General features: G+C 37.6%; 1 protein-coding gene across 19 annotated transcripts in view; it reads right to left on the minus strand.

The window, feature by feature from the left end:
* Positions 1 to 21802, minus strand: part of ATE1 (arginyltransferase 1) — a 92560-nt gene that overhangs the window by 46728 nt on the left and 24030 nt on the right. For 8 of the 19 annotated variants that reach the window (XR_015706234.1, XR_015706235.1, XR_015706237.1 and 5 more), the window contains exons 8-11: positions 21005 to 21037; positions 14298 to 14479; positions 13272 to 13352; positions 9477 to 9576 (exon numbers count right to left, since the gene is read on the minus strand). Coding sequence is in view for 15 of the 19 variants with exons in the window: in XM_087764203.1 (XP_087620329.1) it covers positions 9477 to 9576; positions 13272 to 13352; positions 14298 to 14479; positions 21005 to 21037 (396 nt within the window). In the remaining 4 variants the exon portion in view is untranslated. The remainder of the gene's footprint in view (positions 1 to 9476; positions 9577 to 13271; positions 13353 to 14297; positions 14480 to 21004; positions 21038 to 21802) is intronic. The other 11 variants (XR_015706236.1, XM_087764207.1, XM_087764208.1 and 8 more) reach the window with 3 other exon arrangements.

The raw sequence follows: 21802 nt of genomic DNA on the forward strand, positions 1-21802 counted from the left end.
ACAGATTTAAAGGGCTGATTTCCCTCCAGGACACAAGAACTTTGGTATTTTGCCAACAACTGAAAACTGGCATGGCTATGAACAACTTCACACAGAGACTATGTTAGGAAAAGCAAAGAGTGTTATCTTCATAAATATACTTTAACCTTTTGCATCACAGCATTGTAAGATGTCCATCTCTGCATATTCAAATTCACTCACTTTCGGGAATACCCACAAAGAGACAGGTAGACAGACAAAATTCAGAAGTAAAGAACGTTAACTAGTGTTGGAGGACCATCCAAAAATGATTAAATCAATGAGTAAATTAAACCAATGATTAAATCAATGAGTAAATTAAACCAATGATTAAATCAATGAAGTGAAGCTGACAAGGCAGCACTATATTCATTCGCTTGTTAGAAACTTTAAAAATACACTCAATTCCATGCATTCTTACGCTTACTAGAAAGGACTAATGGATTTATAGAAGTATAATTGCAACATTCTGAAACGTGAGTTGTGACCTCATTCCTCAGAAGAAGAAAAATTAAAGACACATGAGTTGTGAAGTATATTATTCCCCCTCCAGAAAAAAACCCAAGCAAACAAAACCCACACCTCTTCTGTCTCTATATTTCACAGCTTACAGTTCTCACTTGAATTGCTAACGGTTGCTATGGAGCCCCCAAATAAGCCTTCAAATAAGATTTAGTACTAGTCAGCAATAAGCACTGAATTTATGACTATGCAGAGTCATGAATTAGAGATGATAAATCTCTACCAGCTATTATCATTCAGAAGATGGTTTCCCTCAGGTTTATTAGCATGATCCTGAATAAATCTTTTTAGCAGTTCTTTTTGATAGAGACAGGCAAGTTACCTCTAATAACTCTGAAAACATCCACCGGTACAGAATTGGCCTACAATTTAATAAACCATACCTCTTATTCTTGTGCTTTTATGAAAGTGAGGTTAGATTCTAGTTTACTTAAGCCTCACACAAATGAACAAAATCACATTTATTAAAGAAACGCTGTAGGGAAGTTGTCCCAAATCAATAAAATTCCTGTAACAAGTAAAAGGTGTGGAACTGCTCCCTGCTGATGCGCAGGGATATGCATATGTAGTATCCCTGCTGATGTGCATATGTAGGTAGTTAATACCACCTCTATCACATTTCTATGTTTATTCTTCAGAACATCTGAACTGTGAATCCTAAGTATATACCTCCTTATGCGCAAACATGTTCCTGTTGTATGCAGAACAAAATCTTTACTGATAGATATTAAAATCATTAATAGCATCAATATTATCATCATCAAAATCATTAAGACATCAATATTCAAGTCTGATATTTAAATCGCCTCATATTTGGAATTACTTAAAAGACGCAGCGTGTGATTTTGAACATTCCTTTGAAATAACCTATGTGGGAACTGGTTCTTTTGGGGTTTTTCGTTTGCTTGGTTTCGGGCGGAGGGATGTGTTTGTTTTTTTAAAGACTGCATGAAAATAATGTAACCTAATCCAAGCCTCATACCGAAGATAACAAATGGATAGTTTTAAGAGGACCTACTCCTATTTAATAACATTTATTTCTCCAGTACAGAGAAGTAAAGCACCAAAAAAAAAAAACCAACAAAGAAACCTTTACTCAATTTGAGGAAATTTGTTTTGTAATCAAAGACCCATCAAATAAAAAGTTACAGGTATACAGCTGAAACTGTAGAAAGGCCATGTCTCACAAATACAACTTCACTCTGAAAACGACTTTCAGATACAATTATTTCGAAGCTCGTACAACATACACCCCAAAATTTCTGCTTCTGGGCACATGTTTATTTTCTCAAGGGGCAGTACAGTAATGAGGAAGGGACCTGCTCACTGCAGAGGTCACCTGAGACCTATACAACAGGCATTTCTTTCTGCCCTGATAAAAATCTACAAAAATACAAACAGGCATAAATATCCATATTATTTTCACGTCAGTTCTGCTACACTTCAATCATCTTAAAGTTCAAGCAAACAACAGAAAAGAAATCCACATTTCCAAAATCAGAAAAATAAAGCCCCAGGGACATGTTCCCATTTTTCCCAAGGGAGTTCTAACTGACAGAAAAAAAAGTCCTGATTGCAAATGTTTTAAAAGGAAAAATAAAGTTAAGAAAAAAGACATGGCTGGCACCTGTGTTTGCTTCTAGTAGAAAAATGGGATTCCAGCTGGTTTGAACCCTGCAAATGCTGTGTGAAATTCAGCACAGCTTCAACACTTGCACCAAGGAAAAACTATAATAATTTACCAATTACACACGGTATAAAGCAGCAGCTTAGGAAAAAAATAAAGACATAATTGCATTCGCTACCTTCACCTGCTATGAAGACAACATGGAAACTGATATTCTGCTTTTAATAATTACATTTTCAGTGGAAATCCACTGTCAGCATTCACTAACGGCTGTTGCTATCCAGAAAAGAGCATCTCCTTATTCCTGCTTTTTGATGCTCATAATAATGTAGTTTTCACAACCTGACCAGAAATGTCTTAAAGAAAAAAGAAAAGCAACCTAGAAAGTGGCCTCAAACACTTTGTAAGATGCTGTTCAAATTAAATAAGAAATACTTTTAAATATTTATCACTAGCACCAAAACAAGAACTAAGAATTTTTCAGCCATGATATTTTTTATTTTGTTGTTTATTCCGAGATGTTTAGTTCCATTCACTCAGTGTGGGCCCTAAGTAGTTAGCAAGAATCTTCCAGTTGAGGAAGGTGAAAGGAGAAAGCTTTTATGGAAGAAAGGAACAAAATAAAAAAAGAAAAAAAGGAAAAAAAAGGAGGGGGAGCAGCAACCTGTGAGGGACACTGCAGTCCTGAATATAGCATATGACTTATCAGATCAAAAAAAACCCAAACAAACAAAAAACCCCCCAAAAAACCCAAAAACAAACCAAAAAACAGACAGCCAACCTTCTAGTCAAAACACATTTGATAAAATATATGTAGAGAGATAAGGACTTTTTGCGTTAGTTACAACTTGAAAGAATATTAAAGCAATATGATTTTCAGAAGCATTTAACACATGTACCCTGAGTCAATCATCCAAAATACTTTTGGAAGTCTTGGCCCGCCACTTGAAAAGACTTCTCAAAATCCCTTTGCGTTTTAATGCCAAAACTCTGATATAATTCAGAGTAGGCTTTTTCCTTCAGTCCCTAACCCAAACCATCAGAAGGAAGACGTGGGCCCTGAAGAAACGAATGTTCAATCTTAGCTGCTGCTGCTCATGTAGAGGAGCATCCCGGCCGGCGGGGAAGGCGGTGAGGAAATGGAAGGAAGGAAGGAAGGAGGAAGGGAGGCAGTTAAAAGTAATGTTAACAAGACATACAGATAAATAGGGATTTTCCCCCCACGTCTGCAACTCATCATTTTCAGGGCTTTATTATTACGGTATGTTTCTGCCTTTGTTTATTATTTTGTTGTTTGTTTTTCACAGTCTTGTCAAAAAATCAAAACGGCCGTGTTGCCAAAACTTTTATTGCTTGCTTAGAGTAGATAATGTTTTTTCAACCCAAATATCTCAGTTCTTTATTAACAAATGGCATTGCAAGCAACAACTTGGCACTCTGTAGTGTACTGACTTTTCAGAATATTTAGTTGACTATTTATGACCTGTTTATTGGTTTGTATTAATTTGAATGCATATTTATTCCTGTAAACTGACAAAATTAATCCTGGAAAAGCCATTAGTACAAATGCTAACAGACTCGAGCAGAGCAACTCCAGTCCTCCAAACTACTCTCAGCTTACCATCTTTTCCCATTATCAAGGTAAATAGTAATACCAGTGAGAAAAGCAGGCTGACAGCTAGTAGCAGCTTCAATACATGCTGAATAAAAAGACCAAGCACGGAGGTATAAAAACGCCAGCTCTTTTTGTGTGGAACTAGTGACACATTTTGCAAAGCTGTCCGCTGCTCAGTGGCAGAACCGTAACAGCATGCTTATACCCCAAAAACCATAGAGGATCACAGTAAGTCACGTCACGTTAAGTCTCTTTCCCTTACGCATTTCAGCTTATATAGCAAATCCAAGCTTACTGAAAAGGTTAACTAAATTCCACAGTCAGAAACGGCCAAAGAGTCAGGACAGGCGAGGATGAGCCAGACCTTTGTGGATCCCGTGGACATGGAAGTCCAGGCTACCACTGGCTGCATTTCACTGCTGCAGGAGTGATGCTGAAATTCCTGAAAGCAGCCAAAGAAATTGGCTCTCGAGTGCCATAAAATTCCAGGGGCACCACTTACGACCACAGTCAGTCCAAGGTATTTAGTTTAAGCATGATTAATCACAGATGAATCAGCCTTTTGTTTCTTTTCTGACATTTCACAACCCTTTCTAGTATTCCATCTATCTGAAGTCTGGCCATGCCTTGATACCGAAGGAGACTGTTTGAAACAATTCCATTTACTTTGGCCTGCACACAAGTCTGGATAAAGATTTCAGTCAAAACACCTCTTCACATCATAGAACAGCCTTAAAATGGTACACAGATAACACAGCAAGACAACATTAAATCCGTTAGACACTTCAAAGTACGCGGATGGTTATTTACAGGCTTAGCAGAGCGACTTCAGGGAAAGCAGATCATTGACCAAAACAAGTAAAGATAGGTGCTCCAACTGCAGTATTCTCATGCAAATATTGACATTGAAAAAGCCTCAGAAAACCCAGAAGTAAGGAAATTCATGTAGAAAACTTCACCAACAACCCCTTCCCAATGCAAGAACGTAGAAGAGAACTTGATTTAAGGTAAGCAAAGATCTAAAGGGCAAATGCAGGGCAGCAAGTACATTTATTATTTACACCAGAAGCATAAACCCCAAATCTATTTAGCGTCACCCACCACAAGACTCAAAATCAGTATCAAAGAACTGTAATGGAAAGAACAGAAAGGATCTCGAGGAGTTCAGTAGTGACTGGAAAATGTGAATTTAGTAACATAGAGCCATGGAGTAAAAATTTTTACTTGGAAAGATGCAGGATAAAACAGAGTACCAGTACAGGAAAAAAATCCAACATCCTCTCAAGCATCTCTCTGATACGGCTGTTCGCTAAAGGTGCTTCTTTTGTTTCTGTAATTCTGTAACTATGCTTGTAAACAAATGTTTTTAACTGAAAAGTATGAACAAGTACAGATACGGTACGTAAACACACGAGAAGCAAGCCTGAAACCAACATCATCCTAAAGTAAAATACTTTCTTATACTTAAAATTTTATCACAGACTCCAAAATGCATTAGGAAAAAGACTTTGCATCTTATGAATCCTGGAAAATTTTCCAGGAGACTGTTTTCCAACATAAGAACTACCACATCTAACAGAGCCTGAAAAGTTTTACCACAAGGTCATGAATTTCTTCGGAGAACCATTTTAATCTTGTATTACCCTAACCTACCCGGAAAAAAAATGGAACAAAGCCATTGCTTAAGGTTTTTCATAGCATTTTTCCATATTATTATAGTCAATAGGACTACAGAAATCCTTTTGTCTCAATTTAATGTAGATTTTATTTTACCAGTTCATAAATATTAACCCATACATGGGCACAAATCTAAGAGAAGCTGGGACCTAAAAAATAGCCTAGTATTGCAATATATTCCCTTCCCCCATCTTAAGTCATTTCACCGGTACGCCACTGTTTTAAAATCACATTGCAATCAAATGCAAGCTGTTTGGGAGCAAAAGGAAAGGGAAGGGAACAGAGAGTCAAAAGGGAGCTTTATTTTTAAAAATTTCTGTAATTACGTCTGATCCACGGGGTGGATGATACTCATTGATCTTCCTGCCGGATAATCCAGAATTCTTCAACTCTATTACTGAGCCACAGGAATCCTGACTTGGGGATCCTCCTTCAGGACACTCAGGCCTCTGATCTTCAACTGGACTACGCACTCTTTATGTCCAAACTTGTACCATTCGTGGAAATAGAACACTTGAGATGAAAAAGTCCAATAACCTATTCTCTGCCCGTTCAGCCCCTGACCTGCTCAGCGCTGGCTAAAACCATTCAGCAGCTGCATGGTGCAACTGGTGTGATGTTCTGGCTGTATCGGAAGGTGACTGCTCAAAGGAACTTTCTTGGATAAAGATACAGATATCATTTTAAGAACAACTGCATAAAAAGCAGAACAAGCATACTAGCAGCCTTATTAAAAAATAAATACTTCAACAAAATAGTCTATCAATGCCTTGGACCTCCTTAGAGCACACAAAGTAACCAAGATGATCTGATGCAGAAGGGAGGAGCTGTCACTGTATATGGCTCACTCACTGGGATATGTGATCACCTATTACCAAGGCTTTAAAAAATGATGTTTGACTATTACTTTACATCCACCAAAAAGTTAGAATCCAGAAGAAATGTCTACAATTTGCACTCCAAGAAAGTACCCATGCAGAACAAGGCTTTAATGCTTGCTGTTGGATATCTATACCTCCAATCTAGGAGTCATACGTATTTAAAACCAAAAAGTCCAGCTCAAGTGCACAATATTAATGCACCAGTCTTGGACTGTAACATGAGTACAACAATTCATTGCACAGATCCCCAATTACTCCAACCACATCTTGTACAGAAGACTGAGTTTTACTCCATGCAAAGTGGAACACTGTCAAACTCCTTAAATCGACATCATAAATCGCTGTTCCTTATACATCCCAGCTCATCAGCTATCCCTCCTCAATCAGCAGGAAGACAGACAGCCATACAGCACAAACCAGTAGTACTGCGTTTCTGTCAAAAATCAAATACAAATGTCAGCTTAGGCATTTCCACTGCTCACAGTCTGTGACTAAATGAAGGAAAATTTTCAAAGATTTCCAAAATCCTGTGACTTCCCTGTAAATAAGTACAGCATGCATGTGTTCTTCGTAGGACACTGCTTATATAAAGAAGTGATGCTGTGCCTAGCCTCCATTCCTAAACATCCTAGGACAAATAACTTGCAAAGAAAATTACAAGCAGAGGATAAAAAACAGTGGTTAGCTCTTCAGCTCCTTCCTTTTCTTTCCTTCATTTAATTTGCTTACCTGACATCAGTTTAACAACAGCTACCTAGAGCCTGTCATTCTTCCACACTAATATCATTAAGGGAATGGAGCCTCTAACATCTCTATTAAACTGGAATAAAGCAAAGTCTTCAACATGTAATGCCTCTAAGTCAACCAGGCATTACTGAAATTACTTAATCTGCAAAGTCAGTACTTACCCACCCTACTTTACCACTACCAATCACTTTACAAGAGTAGTAGCATTATCCAGACGCATTTCAAAGTTTAGTTTTAAAATTTGTTTCTGGTGTACTATTTCAGTGAGGGTGAAGTGGAACTCCAGAATTAATGTCAACCTGATTTTCAATTGCATTACATTTGGCCACTTCCAAAACAAATATACACAGGAAAAGAAATATAAAACAAAAACACTTGCGATTAATTTATTAAATTATTACTCTCCCAACACAGAGCATTACTTACCTGCTGTTGTGTGTGTTCTAAATACATATGTACAGGCTTTCTTCTTCTCCCCACCCCCTGCCCTGGTAATTCTCATACTGGGCCACATTTAATTACCTAAGCACATTGACATGCATAGGTTTCTGGAAGACTAAAATATATATTCTACCAAATCACAATCATATCAGATAGTTATTAAGTCTAAGTAAGCGAAGAAAAGGAGCTTTTGTGGGGGAAAAAAAAAATCTCCAATACTCCCACTACCATTCATTTAATTTCCATTATTTGAGAATGAAAACACAAAAAGCATCATGAGAATCTTATATTCTTGATGCAATTATTTTCAAATAACAGCACAGGCCCAACAAAAGAGATACCACGTTATAATAAATAATGCAAATTTGTTGTGGCTACTGAGGTTAGCTCCCAGTTTTATAGCATTTAATCTTCATATTTTAATAGCTACTTTAATACATTGACTCATGTATGAGCTTTGTTTAAACCATGTGTACAAAGTTCATGTGTTTACTAAAACTTACTACAAGCGGCTGAACCCAAAGTTTCTTAGCAATGATCTTCAGAACTGGGACGCTTTTTGCCATTACAGCCAGATTTGTTTCTTTTCTTAAATGCCCTAGTAAACTAAATGCATCCTTTTTACAAGTCTTGAACTACGTAGGTTGTAGAACAGACAAGGGGTGTTAAATTGCAGTGTCTCAACATGAACAAATCATCCCAAACTTTAAAATATTTCCAAAGACTAGAGCAAGTAATCAGAACCTATGGTTCATGCTGGTGATGCGATAGCCTTTAAGATGATTTAGATAGCAGAGGCAGTGTTTTCCAACTCACCCATTTGCTTCCCTCAAACTTAATATTCTCTTTGTTTGGCCAGCAGATGTAGATGATAAACTCAAGTTGGCAAGGGAGGGGAGAAAAAAAAAAAGACAAACATCATCTAACAAAAGGAGAGGGAGGGATTTGTTATTTTCAGAAGACTGAATCATCCTGGTCACTTGCAGTATAGGCCACAATAAAGCTGAAATGTTTTTGTCTTCACAACCATCACTTCAATGAGCCTCACAATTTTTTGCCTATTTGAAAACTAGGTAAAAACACTGCAGATTTTTAGCACACTTTGAGGACAAAAAAAAAAAGAAAAGAAAAGAAAACACTGCATCTCTTACTCTAGATTTCATGAGCTTTATATCTTTCCACGTTATTAACAGATATATTTGGTTAGGTGTGAATGCACAGCAAATTTCTACCAATGTTCAGTACTCTGAAATTGTATCATAATCTTCAAAAAGCAATGACAGATTTACAAAGAAAAGATACCACATTCATGAGATCTAAAAAACACAGGAGACACACACCCTAAGGCACTCAGGTCTAAACAAAGTGGACGCTAACAGGGGTTACAAAGGAGGGTTGGTGACAGGTTGGTTATCTGTGGATTCTCCTGACCCTGTCCTCAAAAATCTGCCACCTGGCTCAGAATTGCTGCTAACCTAGGTTCTCACTGGTTTCATCGGCAGAGCAAGTCCCCTATCTCTAACAAACAACAAAGGAAAAACCCAAGCACAGCCAAGAGCACGAAGGCATGTTATCACTGCATACAGTCACTAAGCAATAGTTCCACAAACATGCAAACCTAAAAAAGGGAGAATTTTAGTCTATTGGAAGATATACTGTAAACATGAGATAGCCAGGTAACCAAATGACAAACTATTATCTGACAGCTTTGAAAACCTCTCCATGTGAACTGCTTTTAAGCCAACTTGTAATAAATACCACATGCAGCTAAACTTAAAAAAAAAATAAAATCCTAAGCCAAGTTAAATAGTAACCAACGTTCAGATTTAACCATATAAAGTCTACGTTAAAATCCAAAATGACAGTTACAAAATATTATATTACTATGCACACTGTCAAATGCTTTGAATAATAGTACGCTAAGGAAATAAGTAAAAACACACTTTACCTTGTATCTCATTTTGGGGCATGAATGAATGTAGAAACCCATATAATAAAAACAGAGATCAGGAGCTTTTTCATGAAGTTGCCTAGTAAAAGCAATTTCCCTGTGAAAGGAAAGAAGATACTAATTACTTTTGAATACAATTCTTACATTCATTTTACCTCTTCATATTGAAATATTTTACAGCTACCTGGCTCTTGACCTATTTAAAGGACTAGACTTCTATCAAATAAAAAATGAAGATAATAAAACTAATGCTTAAAAAAACCCAAAGATAATAAACTGAAAATTAATGCTTAAAAAGCAAACAAACAATCAAATCACCAAAATGCAAAACACCATGTCAGGCTTAAAAATACTTTCATTTTTGTGTTTTGTCCTGCCAGTTGACTGACTTGAAACTCAAATAAAAGTGACTAAGGGCCTCTATTGAACAGGTTTCTTGTTAATATTCATGTACATGGGAATTCTACAGAAATCTGACCCAGCTATTGTACACATACTGGCTAACGTGGCTCAGGAAAACATCAGAGTATTTTTAAAAAACAAGATTCGAGGATAAGCCTCTTGTTTGTTCTCTTATTTGCATTCTAGCAATTCACATGTAAAAACATCCATCTTTATGCAACAAAAGGTATTTTTCACCTGTCCCATCTTTGTTTGTATGATTTTCTCATTTATTCTGAGAGAGATGTGTCAATGGATTCCAAAGTAACTTTGCTTTTTATTTCACTGGCACAAGGAAAATAGTATTATTACAAAGATTTCACCAATATTTCCACTGTAACACTCATTTTTACAGCATTTGTAACTTTGCAGTTCACATTTGTACCAAATTTGATAAAATATGGATGTTGGTTCTTACTTTCAATGTCGAAGCGATAAGAGGATATGAGCATATGCATATAGGAAACATGTAAAAATACTGGGTTTTTTTAATCACTTAATATTAAGCTAGTAATGAAGATGTTTAAATACATTGAAAACCTAACATTTCAGTTGCATGGAGCTTGCTGAGACCATCATGGGTCCATGATAACTATCAATACACATCCATTCCAAGCGGAGAATGTCTAGAAAAAAGTTACTCCACATCTGAAAATCCAGGTAAATACAACAGATTCCAGAAGTGAGATTTATGCACTCCCAAAAATCTACAAACATGTACTTCAGATATATATAACCTTTAAGACGTGGCATAAAGTTAAACAACGTTACTGTTTCATGCAGATTATCCTGGTCCTAATTAAACAAATACCCTTCTGCAACTCAAAAAGCTGGAACACTACAGGGAAAAAACATTATCTTTGCATTTCCAAATCTCTTAAACACTCTTTCCAATTGGACTACACCGTCTGATTTAATAAAACAGAAGGACTCAAAGTGAGCAGAAAGTGAAGTAAACAGACCATAATGTAATGAGGTAAAAACTGGGCTGCAGCAGCAGTCTGACCATGGGCAACAAAGCTTTGTGCAAGCGAATTAGTGCACGTGATACCAAAGCCAGCTTGCTTAAAACTACTGCCAGTGTCCTCACATGTACTACAGTCTCCAGTGATACGCCCTAGGTAAGGACCCTTAACTCAAGCTCTTGCTCTGTCTTTCATTTATCTGTTCCGCCAGCCCCACTCCAGGCAAAGTTTTACCGGGGGGATGCTAAAGCATCCTTCTCTCTCCTCTATCCCCGAGAGTGTGTTGTGATCCAATGCAAGAGAACCCTCCACCGTGTTAAACCAGGAGCAGCGATCAGGTGTCGCTGTAATGCCTAACTCGCATCTAACCTGCATTCGTTCTGCCTAAATCCCTATGGAAAAGGGACTACAGACTTGCAATTACCTTTTTGTAAAGCTTTTAGTTATGGTACACATCTAAAGAGTTATAATGGCTGTTAGTGCTTGGCACGAGTAGTCAACTAGTGAGGAAGAGGTATATTAATTTCATCAACACAAAATTCAGACTTAGTATTTCAGTGCTCCATAACCCAATTCCAAAAGAAGTTCAAGTACTTGTCCTCTTACAAAACAGAGGTTATGAATACTACGCTTGTCTACTATTCATGGGTTTAGGTAGCAGGGGGAAGGTTTAACTTTTTCCTGCAAATAAGAATCACTCAATATTTCTTAATGATTTTTTTTCACAAGTATTTCACAAGTAGCTGCTTCTCCCCTCATTCTTTACTTACATGCCTACATATTTCAAATGATCTTCAAATGCCATCCTTTCTACGACTCAGCAGCCAAAATTCTCAAAGTAGCATGAAGTGGAAGTGACAGCACCAGAATGCAGTTTAACCTCCTCGGAGTAAAATTGGCAACAGCTTTGAAGGTATCAGATTCCTTTGCAACTTCCTAAATCCTCCCTAACTCTCAAGTTTTTTTTCCCTTTTTGAAAGAAGAACAAAGTTGGCTCCCTCTAAGACTGTTGGGAACTCATTTTTATTGCCTTAAATGCTGCAGAATTTATAAGCCGCTTTTGCACTAGTTGAGACACGCACACATGTTGCACTGACAAAGTTTTAAATTTATTATGTAGAAAATTTAAAATCATTTCAAGAATTCATAAGCATGGATTATGTCAGTCTATTATTACATAAAGTAATGTGATATGTACAAATACTAAAAAACAACTCTTAGGAGGACTTAGTATTTTACGTTATACGCTCACCTTGCATGGAAAAAAATAATAAATCAGTCTAATTTCAAGTATCTAGCATATGTAATAAAATACTTCTAAAAATCAAGACCACTAATAGAAAAAAGATCAATTATAAATCATAGGAGTTCCAACATTTTTTCTACATTTTCTACATTTGTTAATTCTGATTAATTTTTTAAAAAAAATGACAATTCAGACCCTTTTAGACATAGACCACTGGAGATGCTGCAGCAACCGCTACGTTAGTGCTCATGACGACTTTGAAGGTAGCCCTGATTTGTGCTGGAAGTGGACCAGATGACATCCAGAGGTCCCTTCTCACCTCAACTCTTCTATGATTCTACAGTTTCTCATTCATAAAGGACCACTCTAGAACAAGGTGGGGAGAGCCAACGGGAAGGCAATGTTATCAGCTGTCATTAAAGGTGACATACTTGGAGAAACTGCACTTTAGGACTTACCTGACCTAAGAGCTTACCCGAGAGCGGGAGAGGGTCCTGCTCTCTCACTCCCTAGCCATTCTCACCTGCACGTTGTGGCTGTCACAACTCTTGCACCAGCTCTGGTGTTAACAGGTTCTTCACTGAGCCAACTCAGCTCACTAACCAGGTTGCTAAAGCAAACAGTCTTCTGCTCAGTAAATTAAACTGGCTAAATACATGGTTGCTAGAAGCCCAGCACATAGCAGAGACCGAGAAGAGTGATTGCAGCACCTCATTTCAGCAGCAATAAACCACTAGACTGATGTCAGCAATTTAACAGCGAACTTTGTGGGAAAAACCCTTTGACATATGCATTTGAATAACTCACGTAAAGATTATTCGGAAATCACAAAATTCACCACTGCAAAGAGAAGAATAAACCCAAAAGAAGAATAAAAAAACCCAACCAAAACCAACAAAACACCACCCCAGATTCTTAGGAAATCAAAAGATCCTAATCAAAATCTAAACAAATTACGAGTGCTTACACTTCTGAGAGATTAAATTGCACATGGTTCATTTGTTATCCCAAAAATACACGAAGTAACTGTGATAAGAAGAGGTTTCCTAAAAATAGTGTTTATGCTTTACATGTTTCAAAAGTCATGTCATATTTACCCACCCTGGTGGATAACACTAAACAATAGCTAAGAAACTCCACCTATAGAGAAGATGCCTCTCAACAGGATGCATTGGAGAAAGCAGCAAGCTGGATCCCACAATTCCAGTGCTTCTTTCGTACCTGAAAGAGTGTAGTGCAAATCTCAACAGGTAAAGACTTTTGCTAGAACTTCTCAGACCTAGGGAAACTTGAAAATAGACAAACCCAGCTGCTTCCTGAGACCCTCCCTGGGAACACCGCACGTCTGTGATCAGCTTAGTTCATGTAAACAGAGAAGCAAAAAAGCCAAGAAAAAAATAGAGATGCACAAATATCTCCACTCGTTTAAGGTTTTTTTTCCTTATAATAATAATAATGGAATAATAAAATTGCTTATGGAAGAAAAACAGTAACTTGAAATTTAACATACAAGTCTTATTCACAGTGAAAACCATTACTCACTATTCCTACTGTTTTGCAAGACTAGGTTGATAGTTAATTTAAGGCTTTAAAATTCATAGGATTACTCTCTCCATCACACTTCCTAAAGACAATGAGATTAACATACCTGAAAAACATACTTAGTGCTAGTACAGCAGGAGACTACTAATTCAGAAGACAACAGTTTTTAGGTACTCTATTATTTATGATCTCAATGTGCATAAAACTATAAAAGTGATTAATTTCATTTTGTGACTGGGCTAAGGAAAATGGTCAAAGGAAAAATTATTTCTATTCAAACAAAAAAGGGGCTTTTCCTGCTGAAACCAAGCGATACTAAATTATTTCCAGGGGCAATAAAAACTAGGTATTTCATTTCTGAGTAGTTTTTTATCTTTAAAAGTATTTAGCTAACTAGAAAGACAGATCCTTATTCAAGGATGACAATTATAAATTTATTTGGAATGCAACCAACCATAGAGAATTAAAAAAAAAAAAAAAAAAACAAACAACAAAAACCACAGAAATACTTTACGAGAGATAGTGTTACCAGTATATGTCTAGACTGGAAATAAAAGCTTAAGTTTAGGAACAAGTATCAATTCTTACTATTATGTCGAACCAGTAACAAAAATGTCCTCTTACCGTAACGCAGAGTAGACTCCCAAAGATAAGAAAGAATAGTCTGGATCATAGTACAGATAGACGGAGGACACGCAGTAGGGCAGGATATCAATTACACCGACAGCAATTATCTTCCCATCCAGCCAGTACTGCTGGTGGAAAGAACCATAGCCACATTCTGGTCCATTTGGCGCATGCTCTGCCTAAGCAAAAACAAGAGAGGGATGTAATTGTCAGACAGGTAAACTTTCAACACAAAAACAATTTTAGAAAGAATTTTAAGACAAAAGCATATACTGTGAGAAATTACTCCTGCTATCCATGCTTAGAAAAAGGAAAAAAGGAATTTGAGAAGCAGGGAAAACAACGTTAGTTCACTGTATCATTTCTGACCGTCATTGTACGCATGATCAGTAACCTCTACATATCACCCATGCCAAACACAAATCTGCAAACAGCCTCTGCCATCTAGCACTTACAGTACTGAAATGATCTAACAACAATGTGATTCATCCAGTTATTAATGCATTATTACAAGCAAACAAATTCTACAGATATTCTTTTTTTTTTTTTCCCCCATAGTTTGGCCTTTAATTTGACCCACTTATTCTTCAACAGGAGACGAAGCCCAAAGGCAGAAAGGTGAAATGCAGCCATTACATTACACTATGCTGGCGCTTCCCAAAGCTGGCTCGACTGCCTCCTTCCTCCCACATTTCGTGTCACGGCAGTGACCCTACTGTTTCTCTACCCCATGGCCCCAGGTACTGGAAGCACTTTGGCCACAGAAATTCAGTTTCTCAGAGTGGCCATTAAAGTTGCTTGAGAAGAGCATTTATAAAAAGAACAGACCACATTACTTTTTACAGGAGGTTTACTCTTTATGACCAACAAAACAACTTTTATCTAAGAACCTGTAACTCTCTGTTGCAACAGAAACTGTGGAGCTGCTTCTTTGTCAGCCTACATCAGAGTATCTTCTGCAAAAACACCAAGGCATCGCTATTCTGGGGTACTGCAGTTTTGGATGTGCAATGAAATATGCCTCTGGCCAGGGTAAAGCACCTAGAGCCAGAAACTGATGCTTCAAATTAAGAAGAAAATGATCTCCTAGTTTAAACTGTATTACACAACCAACTTTGGCATGCCATTTTCTCCCACGTCAAGTTTACTTTAATCCTGAATTCCACTGTGCTCAACTTAATTATCCATCTAGTTATGTTTTTCACTGCATTGCCAGATCTTCAGAAAGCTGCTTCTCACTCAATAAATCTGACAATATTGCCTACTATTACCGACTGTTTTGCATTACAACAACAGAAGGTGGGTTTAATCAAGTATTTTGATACAGTAGCGCAGACTGAAGAGATGATGGGCAGTAGAAGTTATTCTAATTGGTACCACATGTATCAAAAGAAATCAGTGACGTGAACAAAAATCATTTCAACTGACTTACCCAAGCAATAAGTCCCAAAATAAAGGCCATATAATAAAATGTTTGCATTTTCATATGGTTCCGTAGCGTAAAACCAGATACGGAGCTACAGATACCGTAAAAGTGAAACGATCAAACATTTGAGAGTTCAATCTGCAGTATACGAGGATATTAGACGTGGATACTAGCATATTAAACAGGGATTCTTCTCATTCAGGTAAAGCTTACATATTCAACAGCTATGGTTTCATATAATATCCTCAACTATTCAGTAGAGCCAAATGAAATCACATGGTCAGCAGTAAAACTTTTATGCTGGGACACAGTCAAGTAAGAGATTTGCTCCAAGGATTTCTCAGCACAGGTTAAGTTCTCCTCTCAGCTACCAGGGTGCAGCCAGTGACAGAAAAAATGAAACATCTCCTGCAAGCCAAGGGGAAATGTGATTGGTAATGTAACACAGACTTGCTTAAATAAGTTTCAGTTAAAACAGATTTTCTTTCTTTGTCAAAAACTCATCATATAGGATTTAATGAATGTTAAAAAAGATAGTCTAACCCAACACGGAGAAGATTTTCACTCAAAGCAAAGCCTTCTGAAGTTAAATGAATGCTGTGCCTGTGTGTGACCCCGAACCTCCAAACGGCACCAGACCTCTGCAAACTGAAGTATTAGCATCAGCTGAGGACTTCTAGTAAAGTGTAAACTACAGTTATTTCACTAATGCAATTACAATGAAATGTCATGAGCATAGAAGAGGCTATGTTCTGCAACAAACATAATAAGCACGGCACTGACTTCAGGCAAAATGTTCAGGGATTTCCATTACATTAAGTAAATAACATTTTTAAGGAGAGTAACGTTTTCCTTCTCCTTGAAAAGTTTTCATACAATGTAATCCTTTGTAATGCTTGTAGGTATTATATTTTCTCCAATTTCTCAATGCATACTTGGCTCCTTTAACCTAATTTCTCATGTACCATCCAGGCAACTTGACCTGAAGCAGGTCTAGAATATTAAACATTTTCCTGAAGCAGGTTATACCATTTCACACTATTCCCGTGTCCACCTGGGACCGTCTTTGTCAAAGACGATATAAAATATACCAGTGACATCAGGTGAGCAAGGCGCCCCAGAGAGAGCTTACCTTATCTACCCGAAACAATACACATTAGCCCTGGAATCAATCCACAGGGACCAACTTATTTCAAATTAACGATTTCTATTCAAACTTCAATACAATGAATTATTATAATCTGATGATATTGAAACAATCAAAAAAAGAACTAAACACAGGACAAAAATTAAAACAAATAATTTTCTCTCCAATGTTTGGACTATAATGCAGAGAAAAATACGATATATTCCATCACACATCAATTCTACCTGTCTTCATATTCTGCTAGCTAATGATTCCGTTAACACATTTGACTGCTCATATTTTATAATGCATTATTAAAATTTAAATATTTAATAGCAACTGGTATTACATATTGCCCCAATTAGTACACCACAATGTAATAACTGCTTATAATTGAACTTCAATGACGGTGAGAGCACTCAATTTTCTTCAAAGCACATTGGTCTTTCTCTTTACTTTTAAGAGATGTTTTACTTCTTCTTCTTCTGGAAATTGCACTTATTAACCTGCATGCCTGACCAATGCGCAACTGCAGGAGGCACTGCATACTCACCTACCAAAAATGGGTCCTGACCATACTAACTGCATGATTATTTTTTCTCTGGAAGGTTTAATGACATTTCCTATTTTGAACTTTTCCATTTTACCCTCTGCTGTGGATCGAGGGAGGAGGAAGATATGAAATCCATGCTATCCCTTACACAAAACCAAAAAAAGCCAGGAAACCCTTGACTTCTACACTCCAGTGGAAATTCTTTGCCGAAGAACTGAAGTGATTAATTCCAGCAGTTCCTTTCCCAAAGGCACACACACAACCTACCATATGCTAGATTTCTATCTCTCGGTTAGCAACATATTTCCTTTTCACTACTACGTCCTCCTTTCATTAGGGATTAGTGGAAATGCTGTGAAAGCAGCCTACAAATATAGGCTGTGGCGGCAGAGAGGTAGCACTGCATATTTTCATTAAAAAAAGCCAGCAATGCACCCTCACAGCATCCTGGGCTGCACCAGCAGAGCGCTGGCCGCGGGTCGAGGGAGGTGAGCTTTCCTCTCTGCTCAGCACTGGTGAGGCTGCATCAGCAGCACTGGGTCCAGTGCTGGGCTCCCCAGTACGAGAAAAATAAGGACTTACTGGGGCGAGTCCCTAAGGGCCATAAAGATGATTAAGGGGCTCAGGCACCTGAGGTATAAGGAGAACTTGAGAAAGCTGGGACTCTTCAGCCTCGAGAACAGTCGGTGCGGGGGGGGGGAGTTTATCAGTATGTAGAAATACCTGATGGGAGGGAATGAAGGTAAGGGAGCCAGATTCTTCTCAGTAGTTACCACTGACAGGACAAGAGGCAATGCGTGCAAATTAAAACATGGCATTCAATCTGAACAGAAGAAAACAGGTTTTAACTGAGAAGGTGGTCAAACAATGGCACAGGTTGGCCAGAAAGTGTCTGGAGTGTCCATCCTTGGAGATATTCAACACCCATGGTCCTGACAACCTGCTCTAGCTGACCCTGCTCGAGCAGGGGGGTTGGACTAGGTGATCTCGAGACGTCCCTTCCAACCTGAACAATTCTGTGATTCTGTATCAAAACAAAAGTAAATTAACGCACTGCATCAAAACCTAAGACACTGTCTACAGAGCTAACTTCTGTACCTTGTTGGAAAAGTATCGTGTTTGAGCTATACCTTCAACTATTTAATCAGGACAGTGATAGTAAGCTTAAAATGCTAAAAAGATTAGTGAAGCTGTGAAGGTACAATGGACTTCAATAGCAAGAGACTTTGAGTATCACCATGTAAACATCATGGTGATGTCTACACCACTGTAAGAAAAAAAAAAAAATGCAATTTGCCAAGATCTCTCAATTAAATGAGTTTTGATTTAGTCCTGAGCAGTGCATCGAATGTGACTAAAATATGACATCCTACAGAAGGTGATCCTGGGAATTACAGACCTGTGACCCTGTCATTTGTTTTTACATCTCCTAAAAATTAACACATATCAATAAACAAAATAAAGTGGAGCAGAAGCTGACGTGCTTTTCGAAGAGCAAAGACCTAGATTCACAAACGCCTTTCAGTTCTTTAGGATTCAAAAGCATCTCAATACGGATAAAAGCAAATGAAGTAAGAACAAATGATCATTTACATAATGGAAAGCAGCTCACTTTCCATCGCGCTGGATCTATTCTGTTCCCCATACTGGGATGTGAATCACTGAAGACTGAACAATGTTCAGCAAACTGAGCTGAAAATTTAAAAGTATTCAGGATGGTTAAACAAGAGCTGAGTGTAAACAACTACAGAAAAATCCCACAATACCGAGTGATTAAAAAGGCAGAAGAAATATCAAATGTTCATAAATGCATGGAACGTAAACGCATGAGGAAAAAAATATTGCTATACACACATCTAAAACAATGGGTATAAATTAGCAATTTGCTCAAAAAGATGCTTTTGAGAGCAGTTTTATGAAATCATTGACTTAATGCTTAGCGTCAGTCAAAATGGAAAAAGACTAAAGAGCAATTAGAGAAGGATTTGAAAACAAAACAAGAAAACCAAAACAAATCATCACGCGACTGCGTAACGCCACGGCGCATCTGAGTACTGAGGCTCGTTCCAACTGTTGTGGCAAGGCGACATGGAACAGCTCGGGAAGGACAAATGCAGAGATGACTGTTAATGATGCCGATACAACCGCTGGCCCAGAACGCCCCCCACTCACTCAGCACCAAAACCTAGGAACCCGCCCCGAGCAGTTCAGGTTTTCCCTCTGCCCTTCTTCCATAAACGCTCTCGCTCGGGCCGCAGCGTGGTACCAGGCCACACTGGGTTTCGGTTACGGCTCCTCCGTGCCGTTCTCCTATACTGAACCATTACAACCATACCTCTCCAAACAAGGTGGCATTTGCATGTGCAAAGTGATAAAATGGCAAATGTTTAAATGGAGCTTCCATGATGAAAGGATGAATAATAAACCCAACAGTTCTCTATACATTATCCTGTTTACTGCTAGAAAATTGCCTAGTTTTCTGCTACTACAGTCTGTATCATTTTTTAAACTATTCATTTTTTGTGCCAGAGCCCAAAGCCAAAACTGAAACTAAACAGAATAATAAAATGAGGAAATAAAAAGACAGGAAGAGCTTGGGTTCCTACTATTCGCTGCTAATCACAATATTAAAAATTCAAAAAATTACAAATTGAAATCATGTAAGGTTTAAATTTGATTTTAAATTATTTTTGTTCAAAAGAATAAACAGGCTACGTGGTACTAGATTTGCTTGTGGCAACTGTTTCAGAATAAAGAATTTCAAGAATCCCTTGGCCTCTGATACATAACCCCTTTTATTTAACTTCAGCTAATTGAAGACATCTGTAGTGGTGCCACACAAAATTTAATTCAAGCTTCGAAATGTCAATAAAAAGTGTCTGTAAGAAACAATACTGGTATAAACCTGGCAGGGAAGTGTGCATCAACATCTACGTAGCCATACAAAATTAAGAATATAATGGCAGTCTGCTGCCTGAGTTGACGAGGTGATAAAAGCCTTTTTCCTATAAAGTCTAATGAGCTCTATTACTCTTCAGCTTTCAGGAATGTAAAGGCCAGTGGGCTCAGCAGAGAACAGCAACAAACTCTCCACACATGGATTCATTCAAACTGCGACATATCAAATTACTAGCGTAATTACTATAACCTGACAATTTCATTACAGTCACGCAGTACTTAACTCTTTAAGACTAACAAGAAAGACAGTGCAAGAAATCTGCAGCAGTTTGCTTACATGAAATGAAGCAACAGCATCTCTCCTGAACTTTTAACTCAGATTGCAGTCAAATACCAGTTCAGTAAGTTTAGTAATACATTTTTTTTCTTTCATAGAAATAAATCAAGAACAGAAAAGACACAGCATTTTCTGCTACTGTTTCTTAATGTAGTGATATGAAATTCAGTGGTAGCTTATTATCCCGCAAAGGAGTCCTCAGACTCCTTTGAAAACACAGTGCTATCTTCCTTACCAGTCGGTGATGATACAAGTACTGTGACACCCATCTATACCACCTATACCATAATGGTGTGCTGTCTACAGAGAGCGAAGAGGAAAGACGACATTCCTTTCAAAGCCTGCATCTACAACAACTACATACCTCCAGAGGAGAATCACAGAGGAATCGTGTGAACTGCATCGAGGTAGATTCATCAGACACATGTTCCCAAGAAGACAGTCCAAATATGCAAAGCAGAAAACCGAGAAAAATATTAGCAATACTTCAGGATACATTAACAGTCAGACAAATATGCTCTTTCAAAACCATATATTTGAAAAACACCATCAGATTTTAAGAGTTAAAACCAAATTTCCATGAACCACCTCCCACTTTCTATTTTGTTTAGAAGTACAAATAGATACAATAATTAACCATCCAAAGTACTTCCTTTCTATAAAATAGAAGAATTTTAAAAAATGTGATGCAAGAGAATTATCACCTTGTAATACAGATCTGCTTCTGGTGTCTTTAATTCTAAATTACACATTGCCCTTCTCTGTGACTGCCTGCAACAGGGAGTCTTTCCCCACCATTCCATTGGTACCTGCCCCATCACTAAAGCAAGGGGGTTAGGGCCCTCATACCTCTTAATATGAATTAAGTCTATTTACATTCAAAATCATAAGCAAGCCTGTTTTAAGGCTGAAGAAGAGGAAGAAGGAGAAAAAAAAAAAATCAACTTCCTGAAAGTGCAAGCATTTTCAAAACTCAATTCTTTACTCAATACAAAATTATGTGCTGCAGATAATCAATCAAAAAGGCAAGGTTTTAATGATCTGGAGCTTGTTCAAGATTCTAAGAGTAATAAAATATAATAGTTATTTATTTGCCATCATTTACTTATTTGATACAAATACTTCCTTCTTGGTGGATTCCACATTAAACATGTTAAAGTTC

This window comes from Nipponia nippon, unplaced genomic scaffold, assembly GCF_047370975.1.
Source record: "Nipponia nippon isolate SJK-2023a ecotype South Korea unplaced genomic scaffold, ASM4737097v1 scaffold_3, whole genome shotgun sequence".
Lineage (NCBI taxonomy): Eukaryota > Metazoa > Chordata > Aves > Pelecaniformes > Threskiornithidae > Nipponia > Nipponia nippon.